This window comes from Mus caroli, chromosome 1 (genome assembly GCF_900094665.2).
Source record: "Mus caroli chromosome 1, CAROLI_EIJ_v1.1, whole genome shotgun sequence".
Taxonomy (NCBI): domain Eukaryota; kingdom Metazoa; phylum Chordata; class Mammalia; order Rodentia; family Muridae; genus Mus; species Mus caroli.
In genome coordinates this window covers 37,558,491-37,578,925 of record NC_034570.1, presented here as the reverse complement: position 1 = coordinate 37,578,925, position 20,435 = coordinate 37,558,491, and the positions used below count along the sequence as shown (strand labels likewise).

The following is a 20,435-nucleotide window of genomic DNA, read 5'->3' as shown; positions in this document are numbered from 1 at the left end:
CGCGTGCAGCTGATTTCTCCAGGTGGAGGAATGATGTGCCACCTTCCCATCAGTCCATACATCATCAGTGGAGATGTATGTGGAGTGAAGGGGTGCAGCTGAGGCTGTCAGGCAGACCTTTCCCTTTGACATCCACTAATGCTTTGAAGTCTTAGGCCACATGAGGGCAAGAACCATGAAGTAACACAGCACAGAGACATTGTGGGGTCTGACCCTGGTTCTGGCATACACACTCTAGGAATCTTAGGAGTCTTTCTTTCTTCCCTTTCTTTCTTTCTTTCTTTCTTTCTTTCTTTCTTTCTTTCTTTCTTTCTTTCTTTCTTTCTTTCTTTCTTTCTGTATGCTAGGACCTCCAGGTTGCTTTTGAGTGGCACTGGTCAGCAGGGAAGCCAATGCAGTCGAGAGAATTTTTCACAGGTGGCCAGCAATGACATTGATCGTGGTTGTAATGAAGCCTCCATAGAAACCAGAGAATGGGTGCATACAGGCTTCAGGAGCAGCCTGGCAAAGTTTTGCTGAAGGGTTATACCTTGGAGAGGGCGGGAAGCACAGGCCTCAAACCTACTCATTTCTTCCACCTACCTGCCCACCTGTTCCCTTTGCAGTTTACTCTATAATAACTGGATAAGTGGAGGAAGCAAAATGGCTCCCCGGGTTCTGTGAGCTGCTGTACCAAATTAATCACACCTAGCAGGGAATTATGGGAACTCTGGCTTAGAGTCCATTATGCACTTCAGCTGACAGCCTACTATTTGTGCTGTTACTTGAAGTGTGTGGATGGGGGTTGTCTGGTCTTAGAAACTGAGCCCCCAAACTGTGGAATCTGATGTCACCTCCAGGTAGACAGTACCAAACCGAATCAAACCAGATGCTACTCTAATTGGAGAGCCCTTTCTGTTTTATTTTAGTTCAGAAAAATCTAACAGCCTGTTTCTCTAACCACCTTCTATCCTAGCCTATAAAAAGGACGACATGATAAGGAACAGGTGCCCCAGTTCATCTGAAACAATTATGACTTCTAAACCCCAGTGCCTGCCACGGACCAGGCCTTCCTTGGTCTCTATCCTGTAAATACATACTTTCTATTTGCTTCTTTATGTTGATGGGAATTGAGAATGCCAGACAATGATGATTCTACCAGATGCACCTCACCTTTTGCTTGCTCTTCACCAAGGCTTTCTGCCTGGTAAGATTCCCTTTATTTCTAAGATGATGGCTGTGGTGTCAGGATGCTCTCTGACTTATTTGAGGGAGTGAGAGGCCCGGGACACAGACTGTCTCTGTCTAGAGCACTTCCTCCATGTTACTAAAGTTTTTATATAGGATTCAGACCTGATGTCAAGTGTCAAGCCCCCTCCTAACAACAGATGGCAGGGATGATGGTGCCCACAGCCTGAACAACACTGGTGGTCCTACACTGAGTCCCAAACAGCCTGTTCTGTGAGTTGTGCAGGGGAAACATATAAAGGGTTCAAAAACAGTAAGAAACTGATCTAGATACCCGTTGCTCATTTTGATGTTCACAACTTTGCTGGATTTAAAAAATATGTATTTGTGTGTATTAATGGGTGCAAGTTTCTTGCCTGTGTATATATATGTACACTTTGTGTGTACCTGATGCCTGGGAAGACCAGACAAGGGCACAGGAGCCCCTGGAACTGGAGTTAAGGACACATGTAAGTCTCCATGTGGATGCTGGAAACCAAAGCAGGGGACCCAGCTTTGGTAAGTACTCTTGGTTACTTGGTACTTGGTTACTTGGTAAGTACTCTTACTAGCCGAGCCATCTCTCTAGCCCCAGAGCCTTTGCTGGTATTTTACCTCAACTGTGAAAATAGAGATTGAAGATGAAAAGATAGGATCTTGTGAGACAGTGGGTAAAGGTGCTTGTCACCGAGCCTGACAACTCAAGTTCAATTACCTGGACCTTCACAAATTGTCCTTTAACTTTAACATATGCTGTGCATACATACGTTCTCTTCCCCTCTCTGTCTCATATATATGAATATGTTAATATATGAAAGAGATCTCTCTATATATGTATATATTATATAGTGTGTATACATATATACATACATACACAAATAAATGCAAAAAAGATTGAAAAAAGATGATGGGTTTTTATGATTCATTATAATTAGAACAATATCTTTGTGTTCTACATCCATGCATTCAACCATCCATGGATGGAAAATATTTGAAATCTTTTGTACTTAATATGTACAGATTTCCCCCTATGGTTTCTTAAGAAGAATGTGGTGTGCTGTGCATGTGTACAGTATGTGCATCATTTGGTCTTAAGTCATCTACAGATGCCTTGAAGTATCCAGGAGTGTATGTATTGGTTCTGTGAATACTGCAACACTTATATAAGAGACGGACTAGCTCTAATTGTGGCCATCTGAAAGTGATTGGTCCCAGGGCCCTTTTCAGATATGACTTTGTGTCTCAAATGCTGCATCTCTTTCACATGACCCACGTATCTACATGGGATGGCAATTAGTTACTTCTATGGCTGAAAGTTCTCTTTCTCTTCCTTGGGCATTTACAGGAAAATAAAAATCATGTATGTAGCCACTCTGATGTCATAGATCACAGAAATCCAGGACCGGGTTAAATCCTACAAATGACTACAAATCTCAGGAGACAGAAGTTCCTAAAAGTATGGGTAATTCTGAGCATACAGTGAAGGTGGCAAGCTTCGGTCAGAGTCGAGACAAGCTGCTTGCTGATTCAGCAAAAGCATCATGATCTCCATCAACGGCAGCCTGGACATTGAGACACCTGAGGCTCTAATAGTTCCTCTCCTCTCAGCATCACAGCCTGCTTCAGTCTGGCTGGCTACCCACAGGCTGTATAGACCCTTGAGAGGTCATTGCACCTTTAGAATTGCTATAGTTATAAAGTAGTTTTTTCCAAATTCTGACACCGAAACTTTACACCAGTGTAATAGTGTTAAGAGAGGAGTTTATGGGGGAGGTGATTCGGTCAGGCAGGCTCCACTCTCCTGAATTGGATTAGAATTATTTATTTATTTATTTATGTGGAAAGCGATAGAGAAAGGCAACCACTGTCAACCTCTGGCCTTCACATGCATACACGCACACATGTGTACACACACACACCTGCACACCCACAATAATGCATATGATCCTGCAACCTCCCTTCTGCTTCTGCTTCTGCCATGTGACACAGCAACAAGGCACCTCCTGTGAATAAAGAGACCATTCCTTTCCAGACACTAAATCAACTGGTGTCTTGATTTTAGACTTCCCAGATTCTAGAGCCATAAAACCTGTATTTGCATAGCTTGTAATTACATAGTCAAAGGTGTAGCCTGAATAGACTGATAAATATACCTATCTATCCTGGGCACAGGATTCCAGACTTATTATATAGTTTTGGTACCAAAAAAAATGGCAAAAACATGCTTTTATACACTGAAAGAGCCATAACACTTTATTTAAAATATATACAAAATTATTACTTTGAAACATATATATTACTATCCAACATATATCATATAACACACATTGATGTAAATTTTGGTACCATCATTCAGTTTTGTGATTTCTTTTTTTGTTCAAGGTTCCTGAAAAAATTCTCTAAAATACCACTGGAGGAGAGGTGCCCATACACTTGCCCCCTACAGTGGTCTGGCAATTCTCTCGGGCACCATTGGGCCCTGCAAACCTAACCCATAGAAGCTGAGGCTAGTCTTCTCCTTGCTGGGGCACTGAGAGAGGCATAGGATTGGTGGCACCAGCTTTGATGAACTACACACTGGTCCCATCTTCTCTCTCTTTCCCTCTTTTCTGATGGAAACGGGTCAGTCGTTTTCTTGACAGACACACTTCCCTGGGCTGAACTTAACATAAGTTATGTTCTCGTCACACCCCAGCTTCCTGCACTATCTCCATCACCACAGAGAGTGAGAGAGTAGGGAGCTAGCGTCTGAGTATGACTTGGAGAGAGATAAGAAATGAGCAAAGTGGGCTGAGTTCTCACACTCCTGAGATAAATCAATTAAGTTTGGGTGCCACCCAGCCTTTCTCTACCACTATCACTTGCACAGTGCATTGCATCCAACAGGCACTTAATAAATGCCCACCTACGGGTGAATACATGAGTGCATGGGACCTGGTGATCCCATGAAGAAAACATCCAGTAGAGAACCCAGGGGACTTGTCACTTCTTAGCCGTTTGGCTAATGTTAAGTGTAGAATGTAGGGGACTGAAGCCATGTAGACCTGCCTCCTCCTTTAACAAACGGGTAAACTGAGGCTGACGGTAGGAGATGAAGTGAACAAGATTACTAACTGGTCCCTGATAAGAGTCAGACCTGGAATCAGAATCTCTGAACTTCTCCCTCTCTTCAGATCTGACTTTGTAAAGAGAGCTCAATGGACCCACTGCTGTGCCCCAGATGTGCAGGACTCACTCGCCTTCTTCCTACACTGGAAGCTGTCATGACAGGTAGCTGGCCACAAGCATAGTGGCCAAGTGTAGGGTACATGTCTCCTCTAAGTAACTTCACACCCAGGATCAGGTTCTGGGCAAGAGGATTTGGCAGCAGCAGTGGACATGAGTGAGGTAGGAGGAACAGAGGTGGATGGGTATAAGCCCCACTTTGGGGAGGGGTGTCTGTTCTGTCCCTATAGCAATTCTGTTGCTAATGTGGATTTGGTGCCTCACGAGGCTCTGGGTTGTCCAGAGATGTGTAAACAAAAGCCAGGGCCACTGGCTGCTCCTGCTTCTGAGAGCAAGTCACTACAAACATTTGCCCCGTGGACGAGGGACACTAGGAATGTTCTTAGCACACTGGAAAGGATGCAAACAAAGGGGCCAAAGAGGGGACAGGAACAGATAGACAGGGACTGTCAGGCTAGCCGGATGTGTAAGGGGTGGGCACATGCCTGAGTGAGTGTCTGGGTGGATTCCTCATTTCAGTTAAGCTGTCACAATGTACATTCTGAGCTTTGAGCCACTGACACCACCATCACCTGCCACACTGGGGACCTCAAGAACATCCCAAACCCAAGGTGATTTCTTTCTAGAAAGGATAATTTTACGTGATCAGAAACACACAGTTGAAGATTATGAAGACCTCTGTGCTGTACCCAGGCCCTGCAGACACAACTCTGAAGAATGCTGGCATCAAAGTGAACAATAGCCACAACAATCTGCCACCAGGGACTTCTGACCATGTGGAGTCGGGAGGGGGGTGGGGCGGGGGGGGGTTGGATGAAAGTGATATACCCTATTGATACATCCTCCTCTTGCCCCACCTTCAGCCAGCTTCACCTTTGGCTTTCCCCATCCCGTCTCACTTTCTGGCCTACTTCTGCAAGCCCCAATTCCCATGAGAGCTATATATATATATATATATAGTTTCTCTGAGAGAGAGAAAATCATAATTCATCTATGGAAACTGGAAAATTGAAAGCCACAGATCACCTGGTAACAAATGAGTACCTTTGTGCTTGTGTAGTCACCACAAAACGCAGACAACTAAAGTCTAGGGAGCAGGGTCTAAGCCGGGACCAATTGAGTGGACTGTTGGCCTGTGCTGACCTGCTCCCTAGACAGCGGATTGGTTTTCGTTGCACACATAGACGGTGCTCGGCTGGATTTTCCTCTGGATCCGCTCAGGCACTTTAGGGAGGATTTGGAAAGTGTGGGGAAGCAACTCTATGCAGGCCTCGCGGAATTTCTTGATCCTCCAGCAGTAGACGATGGGGTTGAAAACAGACTTGAGGTAACTGAGCCACAGGACGCATGTGCTGGTGGTGTAGAAGGAGGCGCTGTAATAGAACCGCCGGCTGAACGCGGACAGCAGGCTGTAGACTGAGTGCGGCAGCCAGCAGAGCGAAAAGCCCACGAAGAGGATGAGGATGGTGGTGAAGGCCTTGGTTTTGAAACTCAGGTCCAGGCTGGCCTGCTGCTGCTGCCGCCTGAGACGTCTCAGGCCAGCCCCGGTCAGCTGTCTGAGGTCCAGGCTGTCCGACTGGTTGTGGACACGGACAGCGTTCTTCCGCACCGTATTGAGGATGCACAGATAGGAGCACAACATGACGCCGAAGGGAGCAAAGAACACTGCCACCACCAGTGTCACTACATAGGCGCGTTCAGCTGGGAACTCAGTGTAGCCTAGCACGCACTGTGGGGCTCGAGCAGGCACCTCCATGAACGTCCAGCCAGTGAAGGAGGGCGCAGAGATGCAGAAAGACAGCACCCAGGAGGCCGCGATGATCATCTTAGCCCTGCGTGGGTTCAGCTTGTCCTGACGCTGCACGATGATGAGAAATCGGTCCACGCTAATGATGAGCAGGATGGCCACGCCCTCTAGGACAAAAAACCAATAGAGAGTAGCTGAAAGCCGACAAAAGTGGTCCCCAAAGTGCCAGCGAACAGTGATGAGGGTGATGGCGGTGAATGGCATGCAGCATAAAGACAGCATGATGTCGGAGAAGGCCAAGGTGGCCAGCAGCAGGTTGATGGCTGAACGCATGGCTGGCCTCTGGTATACGATGATGCAGACCACCGTGTTGCCAAGGAATCCTACCACGATCATCAGGAGCATCATTATTGCCAGCGAGATCCTGAGCGGTGCGGACAGTGGGGTGGCCCCGGGGTCCAAAGTGTTGCTCACATTCAGCAGCAGATGTTCGTAAGTCCCCATGGATGTGCTGTTACAGGCCATGGTGAAGAGAAACTCAGGACCTGGATAGAAGTGGCTACGAGGGAACCCTCCAGCGCTTGGGTGGCTTTCATTTTCTGTTTGCTGACTTCATCTTTTCATTCGATATGGCAGGATCTCTAGGGCTCTTGAGTCGTTGGGAGAAATCTTTCTTTGGAGGTGCTAGCTGGGTTTTGTGATTCATCAGTTACATCCTTGTCCTGTTTCTGTGGCAGCCATGGGCTTGCACAGCTCCCTAGGATGCTACAGCCTAAAACAAGCAGAGAAAGAGAAGAATCAGATATTGGAAGCCTGATAGGATGGAGCATGATCTAACTTTCACAGGTACCAGTGGTCTAACTTGTGTGAGGGTTTCAAACGTGTGTATGCATTCAGCCAACCAGCCTGGGAAATATTCAGAAAACTCCAGTGGAGTCAGCACTGAACATACAGGATCTCCCTGTTTTCTAAACTATACAACTATTTGCATACCATTTATATCATAGTGTGCCATCCATAATCTGGGAATGAGTTAAAGTGTTATGTTCAAACCCTTCACACACTTCTGCAAGAGACTTGAGAACCCAGAGTCTGTAAGAGGACCTTGAAACCAGTTCTTTGTGAATTCTCATGGATTGGAGAGAGCAGCTCCCAAAACTAACTCCTTTATTTCTGACTCAGGATAAAGGGTGGTATTTACATTGTTGAGTCTCGTCAAGCAGCCTAGGAAACTCACGTAGCTAGCTCTCCTCTGGGCATCTGGAAGCACTGCCTTGTGGGTACTTTGGAACTACTATTTATGTACTTTGGCTTGGGTTTTATGAAAATCGACGAGGCCTTGAGCAAAGCACCTGCTTTGAGATGCCAGCTTCAAGAGGACAGGGATATCTCCTGCTTTATTCTGTTTGTCCCCAGAACCTAGGACAGCACCTGGCTCCTTGATGAAGAGATGAGTAGGTTTTGTATACTGTCACCTTAATACTGATTTACATCTTCTTTGTAAAGAGAAGACTATGGACTATGCAAAATTAAAAGTGGAGATTAACAAAGCAAACTCTATTATTTAAAAAAAAAATCTCATAGCAAGATTAACCAGACTCAAAGTCTATAACCTTCTTGAGGTGTGAACGGCCTTTGAACAAGTGTACAAATTACATTTCAGTGGTGCCTGGACAAGTGTATACCTGGAAACTGTCACTGCCATCAAGACCATAAACATACCCCTCAACCTGAACAACAATAAGCCTCTACCCTCTGTACTGAGATCTATGCTCTGAGGAAAAAATATAATATGTTTGTACTAAAAATTGTAAGTATGTTTGTTTAATTTTGAGACAAGTCAAACATTCACATGAAGAATGTTATGAGAAAACAGTGACCTTGTGTCTATCCTCTGCCTGGTTTCTCTGGTAGCAACACTTCTGACAAGTGCATAGATGCTATAAGATTCTTCTTAGAAACACTGAGAAGGAGGAGAGAGGACCAGTTCTTAAAAACAGTGTTCATTTTGACTGCCTTTCTCAGGGATGTTGTGTCCAGGAGTGGCATCCAGGAGCCAAGGTCTGGAGTCTGTTGTCTCTGCTGGGTGAGACAGACCCTCCCCTGTGTATCCATTCCCTGAATATCCTCACTCCGTAATCCCTTCTGATGACTCCCTCATCTCGAACATATCAGGCCCAGTACAGAGTAATGGAGTGTATCACAGAGTCTTGCAGTGGAAGGCTTTGTGGAAGTGGCACTGTTAACATTTAAGCCCAAGGCAAGCCAATCCCATTGTTACAATGACTACTGTTTCATGTACAAGCCAATCCCATTGTTACAATGACTACTGTTTCATGTATAGTCCAATGTCATTGTTACAATGACTACTGTTTCATGTACAAGCCAATCCTATTGTTACAATGACTACTATTTACATTCTTATGACAGTGTAATATTGTTTGGATTTGGCTATGTTATTTGTTAGAATCACATGTTTTTGACTGGTTAAACATTATGATCTACAGACCAGCCATACCAAAAGTACATTCCTAATATAATGGTCAAGTTGACTCTAAATATTTTGTAACTAATCAAAACTTTGACACTAAAGGAATTACATATTTATTTCATATGTGGCCGATGGCTGTTGTTTGCAGATGCTTGTGTTTCCCTTGAGTTTCTTGTCACCTCTGTTTTAACCAAGTATTTTCAGTCTTGCTTGCTGTCCCTCCTGAATGTTTGCCTCTGCTCCAGATCTTGGCTCTGTCCACTGGGTCAGTACCAAGGTGGCTTATGATTCATTTGTTCCTAAATCCATAGCTGTCCCTTTTCTGGAAAACGTCTGTAGTTTACCTGATAAGAAAAGGTTCCAGGGAAAGCGACAAGCTAAGAAATCATTCTAAGCCTTTGCAGCTCTGGGGAAAAAAACAACGTATTTTTCTTCTACCTTCTCACAGATGGATACTTTTGCTGACCATTGAGGCAGCAAGAATTTACTTCCAGAAAAAGAGGTTTTGCCCCTTCTGCAGCAGCTGGCATTACTGATGCTAGGTTTAAAGTACATGCCATTGTTTTTCTTCATTGATGGCATTTTTTTTCTCTTGAAGTTTTATAAATATTTTTCATGGAAATGTTGGTGAAAAGTGTACATCTGGGTCCCTTTTTACTAGGTGGGATCCACCCTGAGCCATTTAAGTCCAAAGGTACATTCAGTCTCCTCCTCTGTAGGTTGGGTATTGCCTTCCCACGAATCCTGTGGTAGAACACACACTGGTTTGAATGCTAGGCCCAATTTTCAGGCATTAATTTTCTTTACCATTAAAAAGTCTTCCCTCAACACCCCTCCATTGCAGGTAGGAGCGCAAACTTGTACAACAACTCTTGAAATCAATTTGGGGCTTCCTCAGAAAACTTGGAATAGTTCTACCTCAAGACCTAGCTATACCACTCCTGGCCATATATCCAAAAGATGTTCCAACATCCCACAAATACACTTGCTCAACTATGTTCAAAGCAGCTTTAGTTGTAATAGCCAGAAACTGGAAGTAACCTGAATGTCTCTCAACTGAAGAATGGATACAGAAAATGTGGTAGAGCTACACAATGGAATACTAAGTTATTAAAAACAAAGACATCATGAATTTTGTGGGCAAATGGATGGAACTTGAGAATATCATCCTGAGTGAGGTAACCTAGTCCCAAAAGGACATGCATGGTAGGTACTCACTTATAAGTAGATATTAGCCATAAAATACAGGATACATATGCTATACAGACTCAAGGAGTCTGGATAGGAAGGAAGGCACAAGCAAGGACACTTGAGTCTCACTGGGAAGGGGGGATGGAATGGTCATGGAAGGCATATTGAGGGAGGGAACTGGGTGGAACAGGGGATTGGGAGAGGAGTGGGGGATGGTTCTGGGTTGGGTTGGGGGAAGGACAGGGGGATGGCCGAATGGCCATGAGAATGAACAGAAATTTGCAACCAAGGGGGATAGAGAGTGGGTAGGGGGCATCTCCAGGAAGAAACTGAGACCTGGAATAAGGGAGGAACCTAGGATTCAATGGGGGTGTCCTTAGCTGTGACTCACAGTTCTGGGGAGGCTGTCTTCTGAGGTCAAGTAGGAGCCTCAGGGGAGCAGTAGGGACACCAACCTAACCACAGAACTTTCAGCCCCAAATCTATCCTGTCTAAAGAAATGTAGGGATTGGGGATGGAGCAGAGATGGAGGGAGCCATCAACTAATAACTGGTCCAACTTGAGACTCATCTCATGGGCAAGCACCAATCCCTGACACCATTCATGATACTCTTTTATGCTTGTAGACAGGAGTCCAGCTTGGCTGTCCTCTGAAAGGCTCCACACACCAACTGACTCAGGCGGAGGCATACACTCACAGCCAAACAGTGGATGGAGCTTAGAGACACTTATGGAAGAATAAGAGGAAGGATTGTGGGCCCAGAAGGAATAGGAACTCCACAGGAAGAGTAACAGAGTCAACTAATCTCTGTCTGAAATCATAATATTAAACACTTTCTTCCATAAAGTTGCCTTGGTCATGGTGGGTTTTCCCCCCATAGGAGTAGAGACATAATGAAGATCTTGAAGAAGGACATTGTGAGTCCTAGAGGCTTCAGCAGTTTGCTGAGCCTGAGATTTCTGAGTTGTGTCTATTTCATACTGAGCATCTCTCCTTCCTCCAAATACAACATTTCAATTCAGAAGAGCCAGCTATACAGCATCCCACCATTTCCTCTGGCTTTTAGAGTCTTTCAGGTCCTTCTTCCCTGATGAGCCCTGTACCTTGGAAGGAGTGATTAAAAAAATATATCTAATTTTGTTCCATTTGTGGCTGAGAATGGACAACTACATTGCAAAAACTGTCACCCAGTCTCAGGAACATGCCTGGGTATGAGCCTCTGCAGTGTATCACTTATTGTTATGAAGAAGTTCCCACGCACGGCCAATCTCCCTGACAGTGCCAGTGATATGTGGTTGTAAATACTAATGTTTAGAAGGGGATTTCACACAAGCATATCACATACATTAAAAAAAAAAATCTAATAGCAGTTGCCTTGCCACTGGGACCTATGAACTTCCCAGCCTCAGGAATTTGCCCTAGCTTACCAGATGGGAGTTCTTTCATGTGGAATAGCCTTAGATAAAATAATAAGTCAGTTGGTTGTATCCTAATAGTCACACTGCTGTTTTGTCAATGGATGCATCTTCTTTGGCATACTGGTACAGTGGGATGCAGAGTCTGTAACCAAGGCAGACTATCAGTGCCTCTCATCCCCAGCAGTCCACTTGATACTTTCCCTCACTGGGAAGCAAGCCCTCGGGAAAGGAACTTCTAGCTGAGTCCCAGTTTGATTTCTTCATATCTGGAAGCTAAAGCATGCAGTGTCTTTAGAAATAGAGTCTTGATATCTAGTTCTGGCATCCAACCACCCACAGTGGCAATAACCTTAAGGTTTATGGGATTTCGGTGGCTTCCCTCACCAACAACTCATAGTGGGAATCACAGGTGTGGCACTAAGGTTTTTAACCCAACAATCTTGGCGCTCTTGGGAGCACCTTTTTGTATTCTTTTAGGATGGTCTCTACTGTTCTCCCAGTTTAATCTAGGTGGGTCTCAATGGATAGCACGATAAAATAAGGCCTTTTACAAAGAGCGGGCAGGAGTTCTGAAGACTCACTCACATCTGCTTCAAGCTAGTACCAACTGGTCTTGGGTGGTATATCAGGTTTTTATTGCTGTAATGAGACACCATGACCACAGCAACTCTTATAAAGGAAAACATTTAATTGAGACTAGCTTATTGTGATGGTTTGTATATCCTTGGACCAGGGAGTGGCACCATCTGGAGGTGTGGCCTTGTTGAAATAGGTGTGACCTGGTTGGAGTAGGTGTGTCAATGTGGGCATGGGTTTAAGATCCTCACCCTAGGTGCCTGGAAGTCAGTCTTCCACTAGCAGCCTTTGGATGAAGATGTAGAACTCTCAGCTCTGCCTGCGCCATGCCTGCCTGGATACTGCTATGCTCCCACCTTGATGATAATGGACTGAATCTCTGAACCTGTAAGCCAGCCCCAATTACATGTTATTTTTATAAGACTTGCCTTGGTCATGGTGTCTGTTCACAGCAGGAAAACCCTAACTAAGACACTTATGTTTTAGAAGTTTAGTCCATTATCGGACTAATCCCCATCATGGTGGGGAGCATGGTAACATTCAGGCAGACGTGGTGCTGGAGAAAGGCTGGGAGGATCCACAGGCAGCAGGAAGAGGGAGTGAGTCATTAGGCCTGGATTAAGCTTCTGAACCCTCAAAGCTCACCCCCAGTGACATGCTTTCTCCACGAGACCACACCCACTCCAATAAGACCACACTTCCTAATAGCACCACTCCTTATGAGTCTATGGGGGCCATTAAGACCACCACAGGTGGCTAAGGAGATGCAAAAAAAGACAAATGGACAGGATCCAATAATGAGATAGAGGATCTCATATCCATATAAATCAATCCCATAAAGTGATCTCATCACTCATGACAGTTGTTTCATCAAAAGAGCATGGTTGGTTACCAAGTCATGGATAGAAGACATCACTCCTTCGACTGCTCCATAATTCACAATCTCTTCCCACGAGCCATTTGGCCAACTCACATTTGAGCAATGTTGCTGCTCTAGGGTCACTGTGAATCTCCCCAGCCCTGACAGTCTTTGATGGACTTCCCCGTACTGTCCTGCTTGGGTCAGGCCCAGTGAAGAACAGGGCTGTACTCTGACCAATGGTGTCTGCTGCTAGAGTCGGGTTTCCAGTTTGGGTCTGATGTTCTGTTAGCCTCTTCTTCCAGTTGTGAACTTCAGGAAGAAACCTCTGCATCTTAGCACTCTTGTACGTGGATCAAAACCAATAGGGCAGAGCCATCACCCACAGATAATAGAGCAAACCATTTGCATGTCCAGAATCTTGGTGTATGTGTTTGCTTTAAAATGTGTTGTGTTGTGTGTGTGGGCATGAGCACACAAATGTGCACACACATGCTTGTGCACAGGTCACTTGTAAAAGCCAGAGGACAATCTGCCAGAGTTGGCTTTCTGTCTCCACTTATGTGGATTCCAGGATCAAACCATAGTCCTCATGTTTGGCAAGTACTTTTGCCCACTGAGCCATCTCACCAGCCCAGTGTTTATAACCTTTTGAAACTGTTTTTTCAAAAACTGGAGAAAAATCTGATATACTGGACACACACACACTAGAATTTTTCTTCTTTCTTGTCCTGTTTCAGCTTAGTGGCGGGAAAATTGATAAGCTCTATCTCTACAGCATTTAATCTTGTTTCATGTAACCCATCGATGCTTGGAATGCTGGGTTTTTCAGTGCCTTCTCCAGAAGAACATATTGTTTTCCAAATGCCAAATCTGGAAATGAAGTCAATTTTGGCAGATGGAAAAGCAAGGAACAGCCCTTTGCTGTGGAAACAGCTTGACTCTATCATTACCTGCAACCTTGTCACCTGCCTCTTTGATATAAACTCAAACAGATGGTATGTTTCAATCTCAATAACTTTATCGGCAATTTGAAAAAATACGCCAGGGCTGCCAAAAGTAATACATCAAGGAGCTGTGTTTAGAAACAGGTGTTGGGCCATGTGTCTTGACTTCCAAGAAAGGTGAGCTGAAAGGAGCATGGTTTTCAGTCCTCAGCTCAAGCAAGGCTGTGAGGTAGCGGGGCAGGATTTTCTACGAGGGCAGAATTGGCAATGTCCTTAATGAAGCAAATTTTTATTGCTTATTCTTTTCATCCATGGCTAACCTCCTTTGGGGCATTTCCCATGCTAGGTGAAGACCTTTACATAGTTGGAAAGTTCTGGAGGTTGACCCTGGATTGGCAGCATTGGCATCCACACCACCTAGGCACTTGCTATATCTTCAGGGCCCGCTACTAGATCAGAAACTCTGTGCGAGGCACCAGTTGGCCTTCAAAAAGCCCTCTAGGAGGCTGGGTGTTATCAGTGAGAACTCTAAGGAAATGCCTGACATAATTTCTCTTGTTTAACTCTCACACTGACTCCTTTTAATATTATCTCAGTTTTACTTGTTTCATTTAGTACAGGGGACGCTCTGTGTCAAGAGCTTCTGAATTCGTTGATGCAATCAACTGCAGATTGAAGACATTTAAGGTACAAATTGTATCAGTACTAAGCATGATCAGACTTTTCTCCCCTTGTGATGCCCTTGAATGATACACCGGGCTTTACTATAGTACCACAAATCACCTAGAGAGGATATTCTGTGCATGGGATCATGCAATCACTTTGCCATTCTACATAAGAGACTGGGGTTTCTGCACACGGGGAGGAGTGTCTTGTGGATGGGTGCTGTAAACTTTAGCACCAGAACCAAGTGGTCTTGACTCCAAGACCCAGAGTCTTAAGGCTCCGTAGTGGCCACTTAAATAATCACACACGGGGAAATCACACCAGATCTTTACACCAGAATTGAATCACCAATTTGGAGTAGCACCCATGCCTTTCATATAGGAACATTCAAATGTAGGAATAAGGAAGTACTCGGGGCACTCTGTCGGAGCACTTTGGAGACTTGGTGTGATAGGCAGGCCCTGGACCACCAAGCTTCTCGAAACCTGGTTCATGTCCTATAAACAGTTGGAGAAGACTCATGAGTTGTGTATTAGACCTGCATCCATCCACTTTTCCTCACTACAACAATGTACATTAGACACTCAACTTAGAAAGAGGAAAGATTTATTTTGGTTCATAATTTTGGACTCTGGATTCCTGATCAGTTGGCTTTGGTGTTTTATGTCCCTGGCAGAGCAGCAAAATCAAGTCAGGGAGCTTGCAGAGGAAACAGCTCAACATCATAGCCACTGAGAGGCAAACGCTAAGAGGAGACATGGTGATTTGGATGAGAATGTCCCAGGGATTCAGATATTTGAATACCTGGTCCCAAGTTGGTGGTGCTGTTTGGGAAGTAGCTGAGCCTTGCTAAAGGAAGTACCATTGAAGGTGGGCTTTGAGGATTTAATCCTGTACTCCACTCCCCCAGTTTGCTCTCTGCTCCTCACTAGCATTTGAAGCTGTGAGCATTCATTTTCCTGCTTCTGTTTCTATACCTGCTGTTTCCAATCGCACTTCCCCCACCATAATACACTCAGCCCTTTAGGACTGTATGTCCAAACAAACTCTCCCTTCATAGCAACCAAAAGAAACTAAGACGGAAGTTGGTACTTGAGTGATGCTGTGATTGATTTCTGTGATGAACCTAGCCATGTTGGCCTTTTGAGGAATGTGGAAGGTTTAGGAACTTTGGACTGAAAGAGTTTCAATGTTGTAAGCAGAACTTAAAATGCCATACTAGAATCAGCTCATGGAGAGCAATGTGGATTATGGAGTCATGGCTCAAGCGGCCTCAAAGGGAAGCAAAGACTTTAGAAGCCTTTACCGTGGTATTCTGGCGAAGAATCCCGACTGTCTTCTGCTCATGTCTTGAGAACTTGCCTATGGTTAAACTAGAAGCATAACAAACTAATTTCTTTGATGTGGGAAATTTCAAGACAATGAAAGTTGAATCCATGGCATGACTGTTACTAACACTGCTTGCACAGATCTACAATGAAAAAAGAAATAGAAAGAGGAAGAAAGAGAAAAAAGGTATACAATTTGTAGAGATAAATATCACTAGGATTATGTTACGGCCAAAGTATGTGCTGGAAACAAAGCTGTAATAGTTAAGGAGCTTAGTGCCAGGAAGGAAAGGCCTGCTTAGCACTGGAATAAAGAGAAGGGAGCTGTCAGGGAGACTCCACCCAGCTAATTTTCTAACTTGTGAAATAGAGCTTAAGGGGTTTTCTGACCCTAGCAACAAGCTGAGTGAACGAGTTACTCTGATTCTTTCAAGGAGGTCAGACTCCATCCCAATCTGGAAGCTAAGACTGACAGTGTTATCCACATCATGCTGGTTTTAGAGGAATGAACAATTTGAGAGTGAAGGGACAATGGCTTCTCCCTCCATCATGGAAGGCTTCAGAGAGCTGCTAGGGTGGGCAGGGGAGCCAGTGTGAAGGTTCTGATAGGCCATTTTGTGAAACTGTGAAACTGAAGCCCCCTCCAAGATGATGGAGATGGAGATGGGATGCCAGAACCATGGAATATCTGCTGAGAAGAAATGTCTGTCAGGAGTGGAAGGAAAGAGAGAGAGAGAGAGAGAGAGAGAGAGAGAGAGAGAGAGAGAGAGAGAGAGAGAGAGAGGCTATCTAAAAGGGCTGGAAGGGTGGAGCCATTACACATGAAGCTACAGGTTTTAAAGTTTGCCCTGTTGGTTTTTGGTCTTGCTTTAGTACAGTATTTCCCCACTATGCCCCCATTCCTCTTGGGATGGTAATTTTGCTGGCTGGTTTTGTGACAACTTGACACAAGCTGGAATTATCACAGAGAAAGGAGCTTCATTTGAGGACATGCCTCCATGAGATCCAACTGTAAGGCATTTTCTCAATTAGTGATCAAGGGTGGGAGGGCCCCTTGTGGGTGGTGCCATCCCTGGGCTGGTATTCTCGGGTTCTATAAGAAACCAAGCTGAGCAAGCCAGGGGAAGCAAGCCAGTAAGAAACATCCCTCTATGGTCTCTGCATCAGCTCCTGCTTCCTGACCTGTTTGAGTTCCAGTCCTGATTTCCTTTGGTGAGAAACAGCAATGTGGGAAGTATAAGCTGAAAAAAACCCTTTCCTCCCCAACTTGCTTCTTGGTCATGATGTTTGTGCAGGAATAGAAACTCTAAGACAGTAAAATATATTTCCATTGTATGTCAGAAGTATGTAATTTGATTTTCTACTTTGCAAGGGTTACAATTAAGAGATTGCCTTGAGTCTCAGAAGAGATTTTTGGACTTTGAACTTCCAAACAGTGTTGAGACTGTGAAAAAGACCATGGAGACTTTTGAAGTTAGACTAAATGCATTTTGCATTATGATACAAACGTAAGCCTATGGGAACCAGGGAGTGTAATGCAGTAGTTTGAAGAGAACATCCCCGATAAGGACAGATGTTTGAACATTTGGATCCCAGTTGGTGGCACTATCTGGGGAGATTGTGGGGTTTGGAAAGTGGACCTTGCTGGGGGACATAAATTCGGGAACAAACTTTGAGTATTTAAAGCTTCACAACACTTCCAGCTTTCTCTATGCTTCCTGTTTGTGTTTGAAGATATGAGGTCTTAGCTTCCTGCTTCTTCCATCATGCCTGCCACCTCCCAGCCATGGAGAACCTTCAACCCTCTGGAACCATAAGCCAAAATAAACCCTTCCTTAAAATGTTTTTGCATGTGGTATTTTATCATAGCAATAGAAAGGCAACTCAGAGGAAAGACCTCAGGTCACAATGTCCCCTTCAAGGATACACTCCCAAAGACCTAACTTCCTCTCACCAGGCCTCACCTCTGAAAATTTCTACCACCTCTCCAAAGATCTATGAGTTTGTGTCTAAAATGTCACTCCATGGGCCTTAGGGAGACATTTAAGATCTGAACTACAGCAAGACTTACTGTCTCTCAAAAGTAAAATCTGCTAGCTATAAAAAAAGCAACAATATGAATAAAGCCCCTATGATCGGAGCTGGATGCATGGGAGACACAGGGTGGCGCTGGGGTTCACTGCCATCCCATGTCTCCGTTCAGCTCTCTGTGCTTCTTTACTCTCTCTGAGTAAGGACCATAGAGAAGATGATACAGTCCAGCATCACAGAGTCACTGACCACAGGGGCTGTCACAATGTTGCCATGGCTTATAGGATTGATGCCTTAGGCACAACAATAATGCATGGGTGGCTCCAATGTCATAGAGAATGTGACTGTGGTATGTGACTGTGATGCTTTCAATATGCTTGGTCCAGGGAGTGGCACTATTAGGAGGTGGGGCCTTGTTGGAGTGTGTATGGCCTAGTTGGAGACAGAGAAAGTTCTTTAGGATTCTAAAAAGTCCAAACTAACCTGGAGGATATTCACACAATATCTATTTTCTGCATCTTCTGGTTACCACCTTTCTTTAGGGGAAGACAGCGCATGATTCTCTAAGGGTTATCAGCTTTCAAGTGGAGCCCTGAAAAATTTTTGTGTGAATTTCGTGATTAAAAGCCAACAATTTCACTCCTGTCTCAACTCATTTAGAGGTCTTATAGCTAAGAATGGTTTTTAAGTCCACAAACCAGGTATGAAGATCCTGCTGCAGGCATAAAGCATATGGTACCAGTTTAAAAATGGATGTAGCTTGATATTTTAAAAAAATCTGAGACAATTAGCACATTTTCAAGATGCTAAAAAAAATTAAGGTCTGCCAATGTTGAGTTTCTCCAGCTAGACCACGTGACATCCCGAGCAGCCTGGCCCAGGGGCTCAGAGGACAGCTGAGGCTGGCGCTGGAGACAAACCAGATACTGACACCTCAAACTTCTCAGAGCTGCTTTGTGAAAAAAAAAAAAAAAAAAGATTTTCCTTCAAAATCACACCTGCAACACCCTTCTTCTTTTACCTGGTTTTCTCAGAAACTAATTTTAAACTCTTTCTGCCTCTGTGAGTTTCCTAACATTTTATCTCATAATTTTGGAGAAAAGAAAACCAAATTGAAATATCCACCTAAGTGTAATTTTAAAAAAAAAATGTTTTTCCATTTGTAATATGAGAAAGGAGACATACTCAGCTCTTGGTACACATGATATACATGAAGCGTTTTCCTATTGTACATTTATAAATTATGCTTTGTGCCCATTTAAAATGTGTAATTCACTGTGATCAACTTTGACAACATGCCTCCTACCCCAGAAAAGATCCTTTATGCCTCTTTGCAATCACAAATTTAGTTCTTAACAGTGCTTTCAACTGATTTTCAAAACAGAGAGAGGTATTGCTACAACCTAGGAACTCAGCAATTCTAACTGTGGGCCTGGTCATCCTAGCCACTCTCTACCCATCCTGAACATTGTTTCTGTGCTTGGTGTCTTAGGGTTTTACTTCTGTGAACAGATATAACCAAGACAACTCTTATAAGGACAACAGTTAATTGGGACTGGCTTATAGGTTCAGAGGTTCAGTCCATTATCATCAAAGTGGGAACATGGTAGCATCCAGGCAGGCACAGGGTAGGAGGAGCTGAGAGTTCTATATCTTCATCTGAAGGCTATTAGCAGAATACTGACTTCCAGGCAGCTAGGATGAGGGTCTTAAAATGCACACCCACAGTGACACAACTACTCCAACAAGGCCACACCTACTCCAACAGGGCCACACCTACTCCAACAAGGCCATGCCTACTCCAACAGGGCCACACCTTCTAATAGAGCCATTCCCTGGAGAGAGCATATACAAGCCACCACACTTGGGATACACGGAAGTGAATGGACAAAGGGACATTTTCACTGAGGCTATATGAGGCGATGTCCTGTGCTGGTATTCATGATCCAGAGCTAGTAGGTGTTGTGGTACAGGCAGAAAGGCAAGGTTAAATTATTTCCTAAATTGAAGTTAACAAAATACAAACCACCAATGAATAGATGAAATACAGGAGGCAATGAGGACCTGGGAAAATAAGGTCAGTACCAAGTTAATGGCTCTGCTTCTTAGCCTGCAATCTAGAAGGAACTCCCGATTGTTCAGCTTCTTTCTTCTTTTGTAGAACTAGATTGGAGTATGTGTGTGTGTGGGGGGGGGGTATGTGTGTGTGTGTGTGTGTGTTTGGAAAAGCCCCCTACAAGGCATGAGGCCGTCAACAAAGACAGGAAGGGGTCTTCACCAGGACAGATGTTCCAGATATGGTGGGTGTGCTGGGGAGTGGGGTGGATCTGAACTAGCTGCTGGTATGTGGTTGCTTGGGAGTCGGGGATGGTGTCTTACATCTTTCTGGGGCATTGTGCTTTTTACTATAGTATAGTATAGTATAGTATAGTATAGTATAGTATAGTATAGTATAGTATAGAAGCTCATTATCTCATTGCTCTCATCACCTTTGGCACCTAAGCCCTAGGTGGACAAACAACCTTGTGTACTGCAACTGAACCTCCTCTCCTGGGTCATCCTCAAGGGTCTCCAGGGTGGATTTCTGTGGCTCTCCCTTAACAGAGGATGAAACTTTCCTGTGCCTGGCACTTCACTACTTTTAGAACAGCAATGGCTTGTACTGTAAGATCGAGAATCGATAAATGGGACCTCATAAAATTGCAAAGCTTCTGCAAGGCAAAAGACACCGTCAATAAGACAAAAAGGA

At 44.4% G+C, this 20,435-nt stretch overlaps 1 protein-coding gene across 1 annotated transcript in view; it reads right to left on the bottom strand.

Annotated features, from left to right (window-relative positions):
- Positions 1-3,438: 3,438 nt before the first annotated feature.
- Positions 3,439-20,435, bottom strand: part of Gpr45 (G protein-coupled receptor 45) — an 85,451-nt gene continuing 68,454 nt past the window's right edge. The window contains exon 2 of the mRNA XM_021175214.1: positions 3,439-6,950. Within this exon, the coding sequence (XP_021030873.1) occupies positions 5,582-6,703 (1,122 nt within the window). The 5' untranslated portion in view covers positions 6,704-6,950 and the 3' untranslated portion in view covers positions 3,439-5,581. The remainder of the gene's footprint in view (positions 6,951-20,435) is intronic.